Genomic DNA, 21147 nt, shown 5'->3' on the forward strand with positions numbered 1-21147 from the left:
TTATCATGCAAATTGCTTGCACAGAGAAAGAAACTAAGCCACAATTTATTTTTAATTATTTATTAGATTTTTAAACTGCCGCATTCATGCAACTCTCAGCAATTTACAGAGAAAAAAATCCATAATACAATAATAAAAATAATCATGACAATATTAAATTATCTTAGAACTGGAGCACATAAACAATTGTACAATGCTATCAGAAGTAATTCAAAAAGTCTTTCAGAACAGCTCCGTTTTTATTTGTTTGCAGAAGGTGGAGAGTATCAGAGCAAACCTAATCTCTGATAGTAAATTATTCCCACAAGAGGGTCATAGCTGAAACATATCTTCTCCTACCCTTGGGCCATTTGATCTCTCAAGCTGGATGTTACCAACAGGTTTTCCCAAGTTGACTGTGTCGGATGAGTTGATTCAGACTGAAAGAGGTGGTCTTGGAGGTGCCTTGTGTCCTGACTCCCAGGAAACACTCTGAGACAGGGAACCGGTCTCTAATGTTTTATTGCTAATACATAACAGTAATCCTAACAAACTGAACAAGCGTGGGAAAAACCCAGCCATATAAACCTCGCAGGTTAAGGCGGTCCCACTCTGTGCCTCTTGGAATGGCTCACCAATTCCTCAGTGCTACTCATGCGCTTAACAGTCTGGAAGGGAGCCCCCTGCTCGCCATCCTTACTCATGACACCTTACGACAAGCCATGTAGGACTTTAAGGTTACAATCAAGCTCCAGTGATTTGAGTAGGCCTGTTCTAAATCTTGGATCTAAATCCATATCCAACCCACTATTTTCAGGTTCCATTGCATGAGAAACAGACTAGCAGAAAAATAACTAGCTAACCACGAAATCTTCCTCTATTTTCCCACCATTAAGAGATTCTTTCTCATAAAATTTGCTTTCCCACGGAGAACTGCTCACATTGTTGTCTTAGAATTTAAAAGGTCAGCATAATAACTGTGTTTAAGAAAGTGTCATCAGTTTAGCTTCTGAATTAAATACAGTACAAATATGACATCTGCATATTTTATCAATGAATAAAAGATGATAAACATTTTTCCATATGTGGTGACAATGTTCCAAATCTCAACAATTCTGAAAAATTGTTCACTGTAGAGCAAGGTTCCTCAACGTTGGCAACTTTAAGATGTGTGGACTTCAATTCCCAAAATTCCCCAGCCAGCCATGCTGGGGAATTCTGGGAATTGAAGTCCACACATCTTGAAGTTGCCGACGTTGAGGAACTCTGCTGTAGAGCATGAGAAATTTTGAAAGCTGTAATTTCATTGTAATCTGAGATATTTTTATTACATTTTCACTATACATTCCTTTCAAATATACTGAATTGGCATTGTCTTGTCATGTCACTAATGGTGACAAAGATTCTCTATGGTTTTTATTGGAAAAGTTATTTGATCCCACCTTTGGAAGAATGACTAAATTGTGGGAATATGTCCTGTATCCAAAATAACTTCATAAAAAGCAAATTTGATGTTGAATTTAATTCTAATTGGAAATCATTCCTTGATTAAAATTTTATATACAGATTTGTGCCACATCCAAAATTTGGGTTTTTTGATGTATAGTGTTTATGCTTTAACTTGTTGTATTACTTTCAATATTAATGTATTATAGTTTTTGCTAGCGACTTGTACTTTGTTGACCAAATTTTCAGCTTAAAGCTCCAAAGGGACGTTCAGATTTTGTTTAGAAAACAAATACAATATATTTCATAATATATCATTAGTCTCTAATGATATACTGTAATATAGTAGTCCTTATGATACTCTAGATTTGTTGCATATCTAACTATACTTCACTCCCTGTATTTTATCTTTTTATCTTTTTATAGGTTCTGTATTCTCCTTTACTAACATTTTCCAAAAAACGATTAATTAAAAAATAATTTAAAAAACAGTTGTTTCAGACAGGTGCAACATGGTTTGTGCCTTTGAAACATCTTTGGAACTACCTCCTGCTTTGAAATGCCACGTATTTCTAGTAATTTTATCCACAGAAAAATTCAGGTCTCTCTTTCAGTAATGATTCTTTCCATGTAATGCTGTAGGTTCTGTACTCCTTGTTTACCTGTGAGGAAGTACAAGCATACATCAGTGTATACTATTTTCATCAATTCTGGCAATGCAACACCTCTAAGTATTGTAGCAATCCCTGGAATTATTTTAATCAAATTTAAAAGAACATTTACACCTTAAATTTTCTTATATTATGCATGCATTTTGTATTATATGACAGAAAATATAGTTTATTTGGTCCTCAGTTAATTATTTTCACAATGACATACGAGCACTTCCTCAAAGATTTTTTGCTAATTTGAAAGGAGCACCAGATATCTGTGTTCTGGCCTTTCAGCAATGTTGGAGAGCTGATACTTGAGAGCTAAGGTGCTAGAGATCTCCTTTAGAGCTGCAGTATAACTGAAAACATTGAAAAGCTAAGTGGAGAGTAGCGGTTGGGGGAAATTTCATTGTAGGGAACTCCTTTTGCCAATCCTAAATTTCAGGTCCTGTATGGAATTGTTAACTTTGACAACTCTGAAGGTCTTTCTTTGTATCCCAGGCTAAAAGATGGGGGAGAAATTGAGAAGTTTTACCAGTTTCCCTCTTTAGCACTAAATTTGCCAGTGTGCAAAGTGCCAAGCTATTGGTTGGCTGCAGCTGGACAGTGACTTTCATTCTTCTTAGTCAGCATCTCCAAGCCAGAAGATGAAGATAATCTCCAAATAGTCTGCACTCACAGTTTGAATAACAAAGTATAGAGATAAATGTATTAACATCAGATGTTCTCAACCATACTTTCTTTCTCTGTGATATCAGTTTGTATTTGTTTGACCAACAGATATGTTAAGGAAAGCATAGCTTTTAACATGAATTTGCTCTGATTTTCAGATGCGGTCTGTGAGTAGAGTATTTAAATTCATTGATTTACCAACAGAAGAATCCAAAACTTTACCGGCATCAAAAAATAAGGAACTGTCTCATGCTGTCATAATTGAGAATAAGCATGTAAAGAAAGAAAATATCTGGCCATCTGGTGGGCAAATGACAGTGAAGGATCTTACTGCTAAATATGTAGATGGAGGATTGGCAGTATTAGAAAATATTTCCTTTTCAATAAGTTCGGGACAAAGGGTGAGAATATTTAAACTGCTTCCAAGCCAAAAACTATGCAACAGAAGATCCAACAAAAAATGACAATAATTAAATAATTCCTGGTCAGAAGGGCATAAGGCAGTTTATAGATGTTTTAATAATAGATAGATGCAGTTTGTAGAAAGTCATAAAGTTTGACGTTCCCATAAGCCTAGCTGATATCTGGGTATATAGACCTATTGGTTTGAGCTAATGACAATCATAATCCAAAATATCTGGGGATGCTACATTGGAGAAATTTAGGCTGATGTTTTGATTTTTTCCTTTGAGGAAGTTAATGTAGAAAAAAATACTGTTGTATGTTACCTTGAGAGAAAATGCTGGAAGATTAAAATTAGATATGCTCAGAGCAATATATTGAGAATAAGTTACTAGGCTATACAAACAACATCCTCATGAGAAAGGCTTAAAAACTAAAATAATTGCCATTTAATATTTAAATAATAGCAAAATAAAGATGGCATTGAATATCACTAATATATTATTGGTGTTTCTACAACTGATTTTGTGGCAAAGGCATCCATGTGTGTATGGTGTGTATGTGTGTCTAAAAATCAAGATTGTGGCTACAGTTGTGACACTCATAAAAAAGGGGGAAGAGTTTTGATTGCACAGTTGCAGCCACCATCTTGAATTTTTTAAACCCCTGTTCCCTTCCTCATGGATGCCCATAGTTTCTGGTTTTGGTCTGAGTATGGTTTGTGCAAATTAAAGTTAATCTCCTTTAAGGTGATAGAGAAAGAATCAAAAGACTAATTCTACTGTACTATTGATAAGTTGAGGGAAGAATTATGTGAATTGCAGAGCTTCTGCCTGCTTCTGTTGTTATATTAGTGGTTTTCAAATATATTTTAACACAAAAGCATTCTCTCTTGAGCTTCCCTTTTGTTAATTTCTGAAGAGTATATCATCTTCAGTTTATGAATACCGGTACCTTCAGTAATTCATGTTTATCAATATTGCAGGTGGGCCTTTTAGGAAGAACTGGCTCAGGGAAAAGTACTTTGCTCTTTGCTTTTTTAAGACTCTTAAATACAGAAGGAGATATCAAGATAGATGGTGTTTCCTGGAACACAGTCCCTGTACAGCAGTGGAGGAAAGCCTTTGGAGTAATACTCCAGGTAAATCTGTATGGGTTTGTGAAATTAGATTTGCTGTAAATAACCATACCTAGCAATGTATTTCATTCATATAAAACCTTCAGATACATTTCAAGCTTAAAGTTTTAAGCTTTAAGATAGAAGTGAAACATACCAGGGAGAGAACATAAGTTGCTTGGATACAGTTGTGAATTTGCAGGGCCGTTTCCCTCATTGTTCCCTCATACATGCCTGAGTTTGAGGAAATCACAGTTCACTATGGCTTCAGAGTGGACAATAATTGTACATATTTTGTTGACAAAGAAGAACATGAAATGCAGTTCAAATTAAATCTATTTGTAAGGCAAATATGTATGCAAATTATTATTTGCCCAATTCAGAAATCATGACAGACTAGAAAATTAGTGAACAAACTGAAGTATGTGACTGGAGAAGGAAGCACACAAGAATGTCACTCTTTCATGGAGGTGTAGTTTGCATGTTTCCTTTGAACCAGATGAAAATTCGGAATAAAACTTTAGTAAAAATATATAATGCAAAGATGCATTATATAAGATTCCATTAATAATTTCATAAACTACTTCCAACATCACTCTCTCCATCTCTGGGCAGTGGCTCTGAAGGATTTTTTAATCCTCAGTAATCCTCCCCCTCCAGTTTGACACGATATAAATTAATAGGATATAATTTAACTCTACACGGTGAAGTATATTGTGTATATTAATAATTCTAAACTACTAAAGCTTCCCATTAAGTGTGTGTGTGTGTGTGTGTGTGTAAGTGATATGATTTACATGTTAATCCTAAACATACTAGGATTATGGACTTTAATAGAGTAAAGGTCCATTCAGAGGTACTCCCTCCCCTCACAAAATGCAGTAGGAAAACTGACTATGAACTTGAACTTTCAAACTGGTAAGTGTGCAATTGTGTATAAGTTACAGTTACATTTGGAAATTACAGTATTTCTAAAATAAAATTAAGGGCAGCTGAACCACAAAGTGTAGTTTGACTATCCTTGAGTAAAGATTTCCTAGAAACTGGAAAATGTTTGTACCTTCTTCAGTGTAATAGGAGTAAAAAAAAAAAAGGTCTTCCTAGTTGAGTTCAACCTCTGAGGGTTTAAAGGACATTCTGCATAGTTTCTTGGCAACAGTATAGTGTGCTTTGCCACTCCATTCTTCTAGGGTGTTTTTTTTCAATTTTCCAGCTGTAAAGCTGTGGGATTTCCTGGTGATCCCCTTCAAAGTAATCACCTAGTTCAACCCTGCTTAGCTTTTCGAGACCACCTAAGATGGTGATTAATATAGGTGGCAGCATTAGTATAATAATTAAACCTGGAAGTGAGAGGAAATGCTCAGATACAGGAGTCACTTAAAAAGGGGGGTGGAAGATACAATCAAACTTCATAGAATATTTTTGAGCAGGCATATGTAGTATTGCTTTAAATGTAGTTAAATTATGTAATGGTAAGGAAACCAGGCGGAACTATGAAGCAATGAACAATAAGGCCCTAGAATCTTCAGGATTCTATATTTCAGGGAGCAAGATTAATGTTAAAAGAAAAATACAGTTTTGCATTTCTCTCTGTTGGAACTGATCTTGTGGTTTTTCCTCATTGGTCCAGCTCATAGGGATCCTCCTGAATCTTGATACTGGCCTCCAACAAGTTTGCCATCCCCACAACTTTGTGTCATCTGCCAGTTTGATAATATTTTCTAATCCCTCATCCAAACAATTTATAAATATGTTGAACAATAAAGGGCCTATTATGGAATCTTATAGTATGTCACTGAACATTTCCCTCCAGCTTGACAGAGAGCAACTGACTTCTTGTAGAGTTGGGATGGCTGAACCAGCTTGGTATCCATCTTATAATAGCATAGTCCAATCCACATTTTATCATCTTTTTTACTAGAATCTCATGGAAGACTTTGCTGAAGTCAGAGTACATTATGTTCACCACGTTCCTGTGGTCAACTAAATCGATTGCTTTATCAAAAAAGGAAATTGGGTTGGTTTGGCATGATTTATTCTTGATAAACTCATTCCTGCTTAAAAATCTGTTCAAAAATTTTGTCTAGCATCAATGCCAAGCTGACTGATCTGTAATTACCAGGATCCTTCCCACCATCTTTTAAAAAAAATATATAAGAACAATATTTGTCCTTCTCCAATCCCCTGGTACTTCACTTGTTGTTGATAATTTCTCCATGATCACGAAAGAGCCTCCAAAAGACATCCACAAGCCCGTTCAATATTCTTGGATGTAATTGATCTGGTACTGCTGACTTAAATTTGTTCATGGTAGCCAGGTGCTCCTAATACTGGCTCATTCCGATAATGGCAACTGAACATAGACTGAACTGGTGTGTGAATTGTCACGTTCACTTCAGAACAACACAACAGAGAGAACCTTCTTTAACTTCAGGAGTTAAACTTTGTTTATTCTAATCTTTAGAGAATATATAAAAATTCCCTTCCTGCAAGTCAGTCTTTCATTAGTTTTCTCTCTCTCTCTCTTTATTATTCCTGGTAGCTTATTTTCTGATCCTCTATTTGATTTTGGATTAGGAAGGGGTTGATTTTTCATCAGCTGGTCCATTCCTAGATCTGATGAGATTAATTATTGAACTGCTTTTAAGAAATCTCTCAGGATTCATTGAAGAAATGGGCTGTACATAGTAGGCTTTTCTCTGTAATAGCAGACACATGGCCCAACTTCCACTGGCTCCAGCAAGTATCTCCAATGGTCAAGAATAATAGGAGGTGCAATCCAATAACAATGGAGATCATAGCTTCCATTCTCCTACCCAAAACAGAATTATTTGTGTCTAGTTATTTTAGTTTTCCTACACCACAACTACACTGCAGTCTATTCTGTTGCACGTGTTGCCAATCTAGTTAGACATTACCATTCAGTTTGAACAGGTATGCAGTTTTAGTTTAGTGATTATTTCCCAATTCTGCCTGACCTTTAGTTTCCTTAACTACTGAATCTTTCCCAATTCTGCATATCATTAAGTAATTAAAGTTACTAAATGACAGGCAGAATTGATGTCTTTTAAGATGTATTCATTTAATAACATACCCTGTTCCATGTTAACTGTTGTTTTCTTATTGTTTATTCAGTGTATTGAAAAAGGAAGATATATTTCTAATCTTTTATTAATAGTTTGATTTAGCCTTTTCACTTCCTTGTGTGAATAATTAAAGTAATGCTTTCTTCATGTCTTGAAGGGATAAAACAGGTATTTGACTTTAGGAGTGAAAAAGTGTATTTTCACATACAAGCTATATTTCATTATAATTTTCTCATTGTAAATACAGACATAGTGAAATAAAGAGTTTCTATGAAATCCAAAGGATTTAAAGTGGTCCTGATTAACTCATTCTAATATTAAAGGGCATGGCCAAAAACAAAAAAGTGAGTGGACAAAGAAAAAAGAATTATTTATTTTAATTTAGATTTATTTAATTAAATACTGTTAATATAGCTAACTGCTTTCAATTAGCACAGTTAGTAATATTAATATTACTCTCTCCATTTCTATATTTTTCCTTTCTCTCCTACAAAAATTCACAAAGCACAGCCAAAGCGCTAGACTGGCCACAGGCTTTGGTAACTGCTTACAGTTTTAGGAATTCCAGTGATAGAGGATGGATGGATGGATGGATGGATGGATAGAGATAGAGGTGATAGTTAGATCCATCACTATAGCTGGATCCAAGTTAATCTGTCAGCAATTGAGAAAAATAGGTGGAGAAACTTTGGGTTTTCATCTGCTGAGCTCTAGTTTATATCAAATCAGCAAGCCTAGGAGTCCAGGGGACAGGGGAATGATGTCACACACATTACGTCATCACTGCACAAATGATATGATTGTGTCATAACATGTCTGATGTCATTTTGATGCATCATGGTTTCTAATGGAATTTTATGCCAGCATGAATGACTGATCTGAATTTCTCACCTGCAGCGCTAAAGATTTGCCATCATGGACAAACAGTTCAAAATATTGTGATTCCAATATTAGTGGATAATTAGCTTGATATGAGTTACATGGTGACATTATTTAGTTTTGCAGCTGATTAAATATACTACACTTATTTTTTTTTCCTACAGATTGAAATGCAATTATGGTACAGGTACAGGGATGTAAAAATATGGCATTTTAATTTTGATAAACTTTATGTAACTCAAAAGTTACAAAGCCTTGGGTTAGGATTAGGGTTTATTTGCTGTGTTAAGGAAATTTGTTAAGTGTTAAGGAAATTTGCAGATAAAGCAAAAAGTAATAATACTTTATTTTACATTCTGGAATTGGGAGAAGCATAGCATAGGCATTTCTCTTTAACTTGCTACCTCTCCTCCCTACAGCATACCAATACAGGTTTTTACGTATTTCTACCTTACTGGCCTTTAAAAGGCCATTGGAAACATGACTCTTCTCCCAGGTTCTGAGTCAGTACGGTTCTGTGGGCCTTTCGGGCTATTTTGGTGAGAAGAGTTTGGTTGTTGTTCCCTCAGGTTGATGCTATCTATCGGATGTTATTGTTTATTTCATAGCTCTTGCATATGTTAAGCCACCCAGTGACATTTGGAGTTGGGCAGCCTAGAAATTTATTAATAAACAAACAAACTTTAAATCAAATAGGCAATGTAAACAAAGGAGAGGAAATCATAGCAATAATGATAGGGGGCACATCGTGCTGAGATTTTAGTGGTTAAGTGGTTGAAATATTAACAGCAATTAGGGACAGGGCTAGATATTATATTCACAGAATGTAGGAGATATAGGCACTTAACAAAATTCTTGAAGAGCATAGACAGGAAGAATTTTAAACAATGTATGCTTGTGTTGAGATAATGGTCAATCTTAGTCGAGCTACATCTGAGAGACTTAATCTCTGCTGTGGCTGGAGAAAGTCCCAGTAATGCTGAGTTACATTGGAATAGCAATGAAAAAGCAGGGAGGTAAATTCAAGGGAAGAGGAACAAGAAGGAAGAAAATATGGAGGTAGACTTGGCCCTTTCCAAATAGCCTTGAGTAAAATAAAGGAAATTCGAAGAGGGTTTTCTTCTTAAAACTATTGTAGCAAGAGTAAAGTGTAACAAATGCAACAAAATCTAACATATAACTTAAGTGTAAAAATATGGAAATATAAAATGTTCAAAACAGAAGTTAGTAATAGATTTTACCAGATTAAGAAACTAAATGGAAGAATTATGTTCTGAATTCAGAATAGCAAAGGAATATTTTACAAGGCCACCTTTTGCAAACTGAGCAATGCTATTAGGAAAGTCAGCTATTTTAGGACATCAAAATACATCACATCATGCATGCTAGATAGCTATTGGTCAGAGATACTGTAGGTGTTATGAAGCTCTTGCTTTCTTTTGTGAAAACTGGTTTGTTCACTTAAATTTCTTGGCTATCACAGGATTCCAAACTATTTAATTGATTAACACAGAGCCAGCCAAGTGTAAACATAACTATGCCAGACATAGTTTCTCTATTGTATTAGTACCACCACACCCACTAATCTCAAGAAACTAATCCCACAAAGAACCCGGCTAGTTCCATTAAGTTTAAGAAACCTGCAGAAGCATAAGAAACATAAGAAAACAACCATCTTAATGGACAGGCCCTGCCTCAGAGAAGTTATTTTTATCTACCCAGGAGTAGATTTTCAAATAATGCTCCACACAAACTTGATAAAGCAAAACATGGGCTCTTTTGTTTCAAGAATTTATCTTATGTTACCAATGCTGCAGTTCTGTAGTTCTTAGGACATATTCCCAGGAACCATAGGATTATTTGGATTTCCTGCAGAGACCAGAGAAAGGCTTTCCTACCATCATTTCATGAAGCTCTGGGTTTTTGGTGTTGAAAAGGTATTTTCAGACCCAGCCCAAGAACAATGAAGAATCAGTCCATTCAAACTTCGATTCTTTATTTGCTCACACTGTATAGACAGAATCTTGCCAGACTAAAGCTGCTCTACCTAAACTAAGGGGAAATAAGAATTCTAGGGCGGACTATTCTGAACCTCTTAGTTTTCGCACCATCACTTCCCAGATTGTGTCTCCTCTTATCTCTTCCACCTTCTTCAAATGCACTCCTTCAGTCCTGAGAACCAGCGGAACTGCCAGAATCCACCACAGGTATATGATATTGGCTGAGCAGGGGCAGTGGGTCTCCAACCATTCCTTTTATCTTGAGGAGAATTTAAAAATTGTTTTGGAGTACCACTTTAATCTAAGACTGCAGTTCTATGCATCTGTACTTGAAAAAATAAGTCTCATTAAATTAAGTCAACATTCATAGATGGATTTGCAAGTGTGCTATTGCAAATGAGTGCTTTGAATACATACATAGTATGTTTGATTAAAGAACATCCTCAAATGGCAAATGTTGAAGTGACAAATACAAACATACTTCCCTCCTTAGTAAAATCTACCATTTTATTTATGTATTATTTATATTTAGTATATAATTATTTACATGCTGCTTTCATCCCACCCAGCCCCTCAGTATCCAAAAGAACAACTAAAATGCAGTAAAATCAGTTAGCAAAAGAACAGAATAAAACAGCCACAGCTTAAGCAACAGGAATGACAAAAGATCAAAACAAATGCTTAGCAAAATAAAATGATCATAGCAACTCACCTGAAGTTTGAAAGGAGCTGTTGGACACCTCTTGGGGGATCTAATGCCATAGTCTAGGTACCACTGTAGAGAAGGCCCTACCTCTATGCTGAGAGTAGTAGGTCAGTGCCTCTAATGCTGAGCAGAGTTGGGAAGGTGATCTGACTGGAAGTTATGGTTGCCAATCATTCATTGTCTCAGGCACAGGAAAAGCCATTAAATCTGTGGAAACCCAACCCATATTAAGCACAACAGAATTACAAAGATAGTACTGTGTTATGTCCATGGATTCTAGCTGTGATATTTTTGCTGTAGAGGAAGTAACAGCTCATAGGCTATTCAACATGCCAAATGGAGGAAAAGCAATTTAAAAACCATATTCTGCGAAGGAAATGCCTGCCAAGTACCTCTGATGCCATGCAAAGTGTTGCCACTGTTTCACCTTGCCGGAAGAGTTGTGAAAGAACAGAATAAATCATTTCCCATCAGTTTGATACAGGTCATTCTAAAATTTTAAGAAATTAAGCAAGTACTGAATGTGCATTGTGTAACCCCATCCACTTCTAATTGCTGTTAGGTGGGGCAAAGAAGAAGCCAAGGTTTCAGCTTCCATTGCAGCCGCCAGGGACAGCCTCAGTAGTTTCAGCAGGGAAGATAAAACTTGAGAAATCAAAGTAAATCCTTACTGTATCACAAAGTGACCCAGTAGTAGATGTCAACTGGATTGTTAATTATTTACTGCTTATAATAATTAAGGAAGTAATTTATTATGATCAAGCATCACTAAGATTGAATAGGTAACTTGAGCCTTTTGTGACTTGTTGGGCATGCCTGTGTAGTTGTCTTGGCTACAGTGGCTTCCTTTTGCCACCTTCTGTGCTTCGTTTCTCTTCTGAGTCTATCCCTTTCCTAAAGGTAGTTATGAATCCTGACTCTGATTAGCTTCCAGGTCTAAAGAAGATCAGCCAGGCCCTGCAATAGAAGTCAGTATAATAAAATTAATACAAAAATAAAACTACAGAGGGATGAAACATCCTAATTTATATTGAGAATAGCAAAATCATTGAATAAGCACCACTGAATTCAGTGGGACTTATTAGATAAATTTCATACTGTTTATCTATAGTATTTTTGTCATCCAAGGAAACAAATCCCTGGTTGCACTTTTTTGAAAATTATCACTGCTTGGGAAAATGAAAAACTGTAACAATTTCAAGTATCTGATTTGTTCATTTAGAGAAAATTAAAAACTTGTGTTAAATTTCTTATTTATAGCTTGTGACATTCTTTTAAACAATATTTTTGTTTTTTTGTTTTCTACTTCTACAGAAAGTGTTCATATTCTCTGGATCTTTTAGAAAAAACTTGGATCCTTATGGACAATGGAGTGATGAAGAACTATGGAATGTTACTGAAGAGGTAGAAATTCCCACCTTTGTTCTTTAAGTCTTCAGCAAGATCTTTATAATGTACAGATGAGTGAGGAATCTATATTAGAAACATGGTGCATGATTTTTATATAAATAAGCAAACATATAAATAGCAGAAGAACTTTGTCACCCAAGAACTTCTGAATCTGAAAAAATAAGAAAATGTACAAGGAGGATAGTTAGAGGAAGCTTTTATTTCAAAATCTGAATTTTAACAAAGAGTATTTTGCTGAACATACCCAAATTATACCAAATGAAAAGTGTTTATTTTTGTCCTCATCAGATACTGTTCAGTGGAAGCTGAAAAAGGAGGATTTTAAAACATTTAAGCACTCCTAGGTATCAGAATTATATTAGACTTTGGTTACTGCTTCCATGACCAGTATAATGTTAGAAAGACAAAATATATTCAAAATGACATTTTCTTGCGTTTTCTAATATATTTATTTTATTTTGTAATATTTATTTTCTAATATGTTTTATATCATTCTTTGGCTTCACATGGAGTTATACATATGAGTGTTCTGTAAAGCTATGAAACATTTAAAAAAAAGAGTGCTAACATGCTACATTTTCAAAAGGCATCAAATTTCATTAAAAAATAGGGAGTTTAAAAGACACTTAAAAGGCTTTGGAAAATAAGAACACACACACACACTTATATACACCTTCCATAATTAGGGCATCACAGCAGAGAACCTTTCTCTCTTGACCCCTTAATGTGCCAGGCTGATGGCAGTTCACAAATAGTCCTTTGCCAAAGAATTTAGTGTTCAGACAGGTGGATGTAGACAGGCGGCCCTTCAAATATAAAGGCTTCAAACATTTTTTTTAAAGCCCTCGGCATTTTTTGTTCGGGCTCAAAATAGAGTGGAAGTCAACAGGTACCATAGCACAAACTTAGTTGGTAATCTGAACTGATTATAATTTCTTAATCATTTTCTAAGGAGTGGAACAGTGCGATAATGTTGCGACAGTTTCCAGGCCTGGCATTATATTCATCATGAAAACAGATTATTCATGTGAAATTTTTGTTCCTTCTATGACTGAAACTGAGTGGTCATAAATATAACTATTTTCAGGGTGTGTCTTAGCAAGAATTTAATGTTCTGCCCAAGTCTGTCAATATTTCTTGACAAAGGAGATTAAAACTGAATAATCTGAAACTGCAGTTAAGCTGTATCTTTAATATGCTGATATAAAGAATAAGAAACCCACAATAAAATAGTTGCCAATGATATAAATACGTCATGCAGACACCATTGTTTTGCAATATTGTTTTGTTACCTTTATCACTTTCCTTTGCTTCAAGGTCTATACACGCCATCCTCAGCTATGCATTATCCCCCAGTCTTGATTTGCAGACCTCTTATAATGTTCACTTTGGCTTTTCAAAAGCATTCAATATTTGCACAGCACTTTTCAGTTAAAGCATCTGGCTGAATGTCTGCTGTTCAGGTGTTGTGCTTAATGCTATTTTGAAATATTTTTGCATGGATGGAAGAAAATGTGAATCACTGCTGACAAATAAAGCAGTAAGAGAAATCTCAAACATTGACAGCAACCTGTTTACTGAAGCATTTCTTAAAACCTGTTATGCCAGATGGTTTTTAAATATACATCTTATCAAATTGGGGGGAAAAAACCCATCAGGTTTGGGAAGTGCATATTGCTTATAGAGGCTGCATATCTTGCAAGTTTGGCTAATTAGGAATTGAATACTCTATCCTGTTTTGCGAGACTCAAAATTATGTTCATTTATTAATTAGAAATTAAAGCTTATTCTTCTGGTGCAGATGTGCCACCCTTGCTACCAGGAATGGTGTATAGGCAACCCCTCTTGCCACTCCCTCTTGCCTCTGTTCTGACTATCTGCTGAATGGTGCTGTCCAGTTTCTGAATGTGAGGCACATGATAAGCAAACTGACTGGTTGATTCTCCTGGCTTTGTTGCCTCTGAGTTCTGCACACTACTAGCTGGCAGGGAAACCATCTGCCAATTATTGTGCTGGACAAGAATGGAGCAGTTCTGGCTGTAGGATTCTGTTCATCATCTTTAAGCTTCTTATTCCTTTCCCCTTATAACTCATTCTACCATAAGCCAAGCTGATAACATTATTTTTTGTTTGTTTTAGAAAAGGGATCTGAATCAAACAGCACTTTATTTAGAATTTATCTTCCCTTCCCTTCCTTTCTTTATGCAGGCATTAAATGCTGATTTCCAGATTCCTCCATACTCTGCTGGGGATGCACTTGTGGGGGGGGGGTTCCCATTTGTCCATTGTTTTCTTATTTCAATCTTGTGCTAAATCAGTAAGGTCCGAAGAGTTACAGCACTTGCAGTATGTTTGCTGAGCTGCCAATTCCGATAGATCACCCACACAGCTCTTCTTTGTTGAGCTCTTTAGGGAGACAATATCAGAATGGCCACAGAGTAGTATGTGGGTGTGTTCCTGCCTCAGTCTGAAATGGCCAGAAAGCACTGCTGTGATCCATTGGCTACTGATCTCACCGACTAACTACTTCACTTCCAGTATGATGGGTGGGGAAGCATAATAGATTTTACATAACTTGCAGCAGTTGTTAGATGTTGTTGTCTTAATGGGAAAACATTACTTTCAGAATAGCCTAGGACAACTTAAGTGTGCCTTAGCCAGTGTTTGGGGATGAAATAAAAGCATCCTAAGGAGGACCAGCAGAAAAAAGACATTGTTGGGGCATATTTGTAGCATACCCAGGTTAGCTGCAAGTGGAGAAAGGTCCTAAGGTTAGTATTGCTGGCGCTGACCACATCAGAAACAGACATATGTGTAGTATAGTGTAGTCGTTAAGATTTTGGAATTGGATCAGGCACTGATTCAGTCCTTATTCAATTGGTCAGCTTACTAGATGGCTTTGAAGTAATCATTCTGTCTCAACCCAATCTATTTTATACAGTTGTGGTAAGGATGAAATTAAAGGATTCCTTTCATGTGTCTCAGAAGGATTAGGGTTAGGGGGACCTTGACTGGGCTTGGAAGCTAAGCAGAACCAGGCTTAGTTAGTACTTCAGTAGGAAATTTCCAGGGTACACCAGGGCTATAGACTGGGAATTAAAGAAAAATCCCATAAGAAGGAAGTGGCAAAGCATTTCTGCATTGTTGCCAAAAAAAAAACTACAATGACATAGTTATTAAGTAATCACATGCAGTGTGACTGAAAGGAAACTTTACTCATCTTCACAGATTTATGAGGTTTTGAATTCTCAGAGGAAAGGTGGTACGTAAATGCAAAAAGTAGTATAAATAAATCTAAACTGAGTAAAGGCACCCCTGGCTACAGCTGCTACTTAAAGCCCTCAGATGCAAAGCTAAATCTCTAAGCACTCCTAAACTGGAAACCTTATTCTTTGGGTTGAGTAGTACCCATCCAAAATAGGTTGAATTCCTATTCCACAGTCTGTCTGTTTTTTTGTTTTTTTTATCAGAAGATCCACTGTCTGACCAGGATTAAGTCTCAGTTTACTGACCATCATCCAGCTCATCACTGTCAGCAGATTTTTTTTTCTTCCTAGCAGATACTGATCCAAAATATCAACAGTTTGCCTTACGGTAGATAAAAAGAAACAGAACTGCACTTCACTCATATGAGGACAGCTTGCTCTAATCCCTGATTAATTCCTCTTATGGTTTCATGTAGAGTTTGAATAACATGGGAGACAAGGTCAGACCCTGAGCACTGTACATATGGTTCAACTTTCATCTACCAGCATCACTTTCTGAAATGAGAAGAACTGAAACCACTGTAAAAAAGAATGTCCCAGTCTATTCCCATCCAGCAGTCCCACAAATAACATAGTTCAGAACACAGAATGCTACTGAGATTCAGAATAACCAATAGGAGGTGAATGCCCTATCTAGGTCTTCATGGAGATAATTTAACAGGGCTATCAAAGGTGTTTCTGTCCTAAAACCAAGCATGAAAAAAAATAGAAATTAGACCAGGGATGTACAACTATATTGGCTTGAAGGCTGCAAGGTTTTGTGGGGCATACTGATATGTTCACTTTTCCTTATTTAATTATATGTTTTAATTTTAATGTTATTGTTTTAGGGAAGTGAGAATAAAATCACACAAACAGACAAAAAGCTACAACTGTTTTCTTTATCAATAGAGGATAAAATATTTTACATTGTAATGGCTCCCTCTGGTGATAACAAAAACATAACAATCGTTTTTCTTCTGAAACAGATGAATAGGCCTTTTTTGTTTTTGGGGCCTTGGGGTGGGTTTGAGTCCAATGTGGGGGGATAATAAAGGGCTGGAATGGTATCTTTTAAGAGGCACAGTTCACCTATTATCCCATCTCAAAGTTAAAGTTGCAGACCTGGCTCTGCTGTCTCGTTTGGGGCAGGAAGGGGGGGGTAGTCAATCCTGGGGGTGGCTACTGCCTTAAAGTGGTCCCCATGTATTTATGAATCTGATTGCCAACTTGGATGCTATTTTATACTTTATATGTTATGTAATATATCTTGTTTTTATTGTATTTTAATTTTTATTTATTTTTTAATCATATGGCATAGCAGTTCGGTGTTCATGCTGCTTTTTCTTGTTGGGAAGTCCTTGTGAGGTCCAGCAGCCAGATGTGTAGACTATTTAGCCATGACAAGTCACGTTGCCCGGGGTGCACCGTGAGGAGGCTAGTCTACATTGCACCGAGTTGGGCTGAGAAAGAGGGACTGGCCCAAGGTCACCCAGCCAGCTTTCATGCCTAAGGCGGGATTGGAACTCACAGTATTGTATTTTAATCTTTTTAGCTTTATTGTAAACCACCCAGAGTCCCACTTTTGGGGGAGATGGGCGGTGATGACATTTGATAAATAAATAAATAAATAAAAATAAAAGTATACTTTTAAAAAAGATACCAAAATTTCCAGTGTCATCCTCTCTGGAGTATTTCTGCCAGAAATGATACTGGCAGGTTCCTTTTTTGCATCGTTTGCATTAGTATTCCTTATTCAAGAGCAACTGGAGTTGAAGAGCCCCCACAGAGTCAAGCATCATCCGAAGAATAGCCATTTGGAGAGGTATCAGAAATACACAATTCAACAAGTGTTGAGAGCATATATATCTGGCCTTAAGCAGCTGGTCCATATCCTCAGGCTGCATAGGTGAACAGATAACCATGAAAACAGATACCATAGGTCTATCATTCAGATATGCTACTACCGAGAAATCCAAGTAAATTTGAATGGATGGATGGAACAAAGGAAATAAAGAAGAAAGTTATTTCCCAGTATTTTATTAAAATTGAAGCAAACTTCAAATTACAGTTGAAGTTGAAACTCAGAATTACCAGAGTTTCTGTGGTAATCAAACAGGATTCTTAAACATTAAAAAACGGTGACATATGAACTTTAAAAAAAAAATTCCAGTTAGGACAGATTTTCTTTATTTTGTTTGTGGGATTTATTGTATATCCCCCTTTTATCTAGGATAGGAGAAGGAGCTGCATGTGACTTTTGAGCAGCCAATATGGGTCTTTCCAAGTCCCCCCAGTTTCTATGGCTGGCTGTCAACCTGTTCTTCACATGGCCTCTTCTGTGCATATTCAGTTGGCCCACTGAAGAACTGTGTATTGTCTGAGGACTGCCAAGGGAATCCCAACATCAACAATTCCCTTACCATTCAATAGCAGCAGGAGCATCTGCAAGGGAGTCAAAAAAGTCAAGAGGGTGGCTGAAACTCTTTTTTGTGCATTGGGTGGTCATGGCCAACATTTTGACTTTTTTGACCCCACACAGACACCACTCACAACCAAAATGGGGCAGGGAAAAATGGACACACCTGTCCTTTGAAATATTTGGCTGCTGTCAGCATGAACAAAGAATATCTTGAAGCATCCCTCCTCTCATTGCTAAGATTCCCCACAAAGGCTTGTTAACTCAACTTTGTAAGCCTTTCCTCCAAACCCCCCTGTATAAATGTCCTTTTCTCTGTTGCCCTTTCAGTTAAGACTCACTTTTTTCAGTACTAAAACTTTATTAGCATGGGAAACAGAAGAACTGTTGAGTATAATACTTGGTTCCTTAAGATATAGAAGTGGGTGGGTGGAGTGTTGCAAAACAGATTTTAGCAGGAAATGATAACATGGTAGTGCTGTAGTTGTGTAATTGCAGTTTTAAGCAATGTTATTGCATCTATTGAATTATTGTCATAAGTTGCTTAGACTAAAGATTTGCACTTAACATGTATCCCTTGTTAGATACAGGTACAAGTCCCTTATGTCTCTTTAAAAAACATGGTAAAACTGCAAGGGAGGTGACTGAGCAGAAGAGGGAAATGACTCCATGAGGAGAGATGCAAAGAAGCCAATCAGAAAGGGGGAAACTGTAAAAGCACCAGCAGCAAAAATTTCCTAGCTGTGACAGTACTTCTGTTTCAAGCCACTGTTATTTTTTTTTATAGTTAGGCAGGCAATAGAAGGAAGCAGTAATGTAAAATAGAATTAACTCTGGATACTAAGTCCAGATATATTGTTAAACTCCACAGTGTAAAGCACAAATCAACTTGTTAGTGAGTATAGTTGTTCAAACAAGTCAAAATTAAGATAACAAATCATAGCTTGTGTTAATTTCCAAACATGCTAAATGAGTTCCAGATGCCCCCAAGGTTTTGAGGTCAGTATCATGTACTAGCTTTATCTCATGGGGCATATGAAGCATTACATTGCGCTATGAATAATGCTCCAGGGCTTTAATTGCTGAAGCAAAACAAAGCCACTTACATGATTTATAATGTGCCTTTTTCCCCCTCACTTTTTCCAATTGTTATGCTTTCAGGTTGGACTGAAATCTGTAATACAGCAATTCCCAGGCCAGCTTGATTTTGTTCTTATCGACGGCGGCTGTGTCCTCAGCCATGGCCATAAGCAGTTGATGTGTCTTGCCAGATCAATTCTCAGTAAAGCTAAAATTCTTCTTCTTGATGAACCAAGTGCTCATCTTGATCCAATGTAAGCACTGCAAAAATACTGTACTCATTTATATTTGCTATAGTGACATAATTCTGATTTGCCTGGGTTTAGACTTTTATGCTACAAAATATACTTACTTAATTTATCAAAAAGTTTATCTATGCTTTGCCCTATTTATAGTCAAATGCAAAAATTGCTTTCAACAGTTTGGATACTATTTTGCAATTCCTTCCTCTAGCATTGATTTCATTATATATGGAATGCCTGCTCTCAAAAGATTTATAGAATAAATACAAAATACATGGCAGCCCTTTGCAAAGATAATCATGCTTTTGACATTATCCAAAGCTGCATCTTAAATAAAGGCTAATGGAACAAATTTTATTATAGTCTGAATGCCAACCTACAGAGCATGCAGTACTTTGACTTAATACTGCATTGCCATGATTTGGAATAGAAAGCCGAGTGCCACTGGACTGAAGCTGTTTGCCTAAAGGCATTGTAACAGATGGGTGATGTAGGGATTCTGTTTTATAAATTTAGCACACATATGGCATGGAAGAAAAAGTATTCTTCCCTGTAATCAGCATGAAGTCTTCAAAAGAGCAGGACCTGAAAATGCATCATAGCCAAAACAGCATCTCAGGCCCAGGAAGTGAACAGTTTTTGTCATTATATATACAAAGTCCTTGTAAGTTACCTCTACCATAAAGAGAAGTACTATATTTTGTTATGTATTAATTTTTCACTTCTTGCTAGCTAAATTGGTCTCTTGCCATCAGGCTGGAGGAGTTTTGATTTCTTATGTACCATCAAGTTGGCGCTGATCTTAACAATCACGCAGATAGACTGTCTTCAGGATAATCTGTCACCAACCTGGTTCTTCCAATCTTCCAATGATGTACCCATCATCACTCTAATTGTGTCTATTCACCTTGCTGCTGGTAACCACAGGATTATTGCACCCTTAACATTTAGATGATAGGCAGAAGTTGAACAATATCTTCTTAAGGCTAAAAAAGCAGAACTTCGACTTATTTAGGCTGAGAACTACAGAACTGATCTTTGGTACTCTTCAAGCTTTACAACAGTGTAATAATTTCCAACAAATAAAGGACAGTATGCAATATTCTCTTGTTATAAAAACACTACTGATGTACAGTGGTTTAAGCTAGTTTAAGTATTGAAGCTTCTCCACTGAACTCTGGGAAATATCAGCTTGGTAATGATACTGATAACAGTTTGATACTTGTAATCTTGTGCCTATAACTATAGTCCTTGAGATTGCTTTAGGAGAAAAGATAACTATTAAACCAGTTCAACCAAATGTCAGTTTTTCCTGGCTGTAGCAGATTTTCTAACTGTAGCTTTCTCTAACTTTCTCTGGTTAAGGCAGCATAAAATAAGCACACACTTAACTGCAGTTTGTATTGCCGTGAAAGTAACTATAGTATGCATCATTATGATATTGCACCTGAACTTTAGCCACCTTAGAACAATATAATAAAAGTGGGCAAACATTGTAAAAATGTCTGTTAAAAATCTTGGCATCAAGCCCACATTTTTATATTGCATTTGTTCACATATTAAAAATTGTTTCTCTTTCAGGACCTTCCAAGTCATCAAAAAGACACTCAAGCAAGCATTTGCAAATTGTACAGTGATATTGTCAGAACATAGATTAGAAGCTCTATTAGAATGCCAGCGATATTTGGTGAGTGTCTTTCAAAAAGTAAAACCTAAGAGCTATCAAAGAATTTAGTGCATCCAATAGATTTTTACCTCATTTTATTTTTACAGCTGACCACTACCTCTGCAATGTCGTCAGAAGCTACATT

At 36.4% G+C, this 21147-nt stretch overlaps 1 protein-coding gene across 1 annotated transcript in view; it reads left to right on the forward strand.

Moving 5' to 3' along the window:
* CFTR (CF transmembrane conductance regulator) overlaps nt 1-21147 on the forward strand; it is a 98494-nt gene that overhangs the window by 72669 nt on the left and 4678 nt on the right. Inside the window, exons 22-26 of the mRNA XM_063309508.1 lie at nt 2909-3151; nt 4138-4293; nt 12255-12344; nt 19176-19348; nt 20918-21023. Of these exons, the coding sequence (XP_063165578.1) occupies nt 2909-3151; nt 4138-4293; nt 12255-12344; nt 19176-19348; nt 20918-21023 (768 nt within the window). The remainder of the gene's footprint in view (nt 1-2908; nt 3152-4137; nt 4294-12254; nt 12345-19175; nt 19349-20917; nt 21024-21147) is intronic.

Source organism: Candoia aspera, chromosome 7 (genome assembly GCF_035149785.1).
Source record: "Candoia aspera isolate rCanAsp1 chromosome 7, rCanAsp1.hap2, whole genome shotgun sequence".
In the NCBI taxonomy this organism is placed as follows: domain Eukaryota; kingdom Metazoa; phylum Chordata; class Lepidosauria; order Squamata; family Boidae; genus Candoia; species Candoia aspera.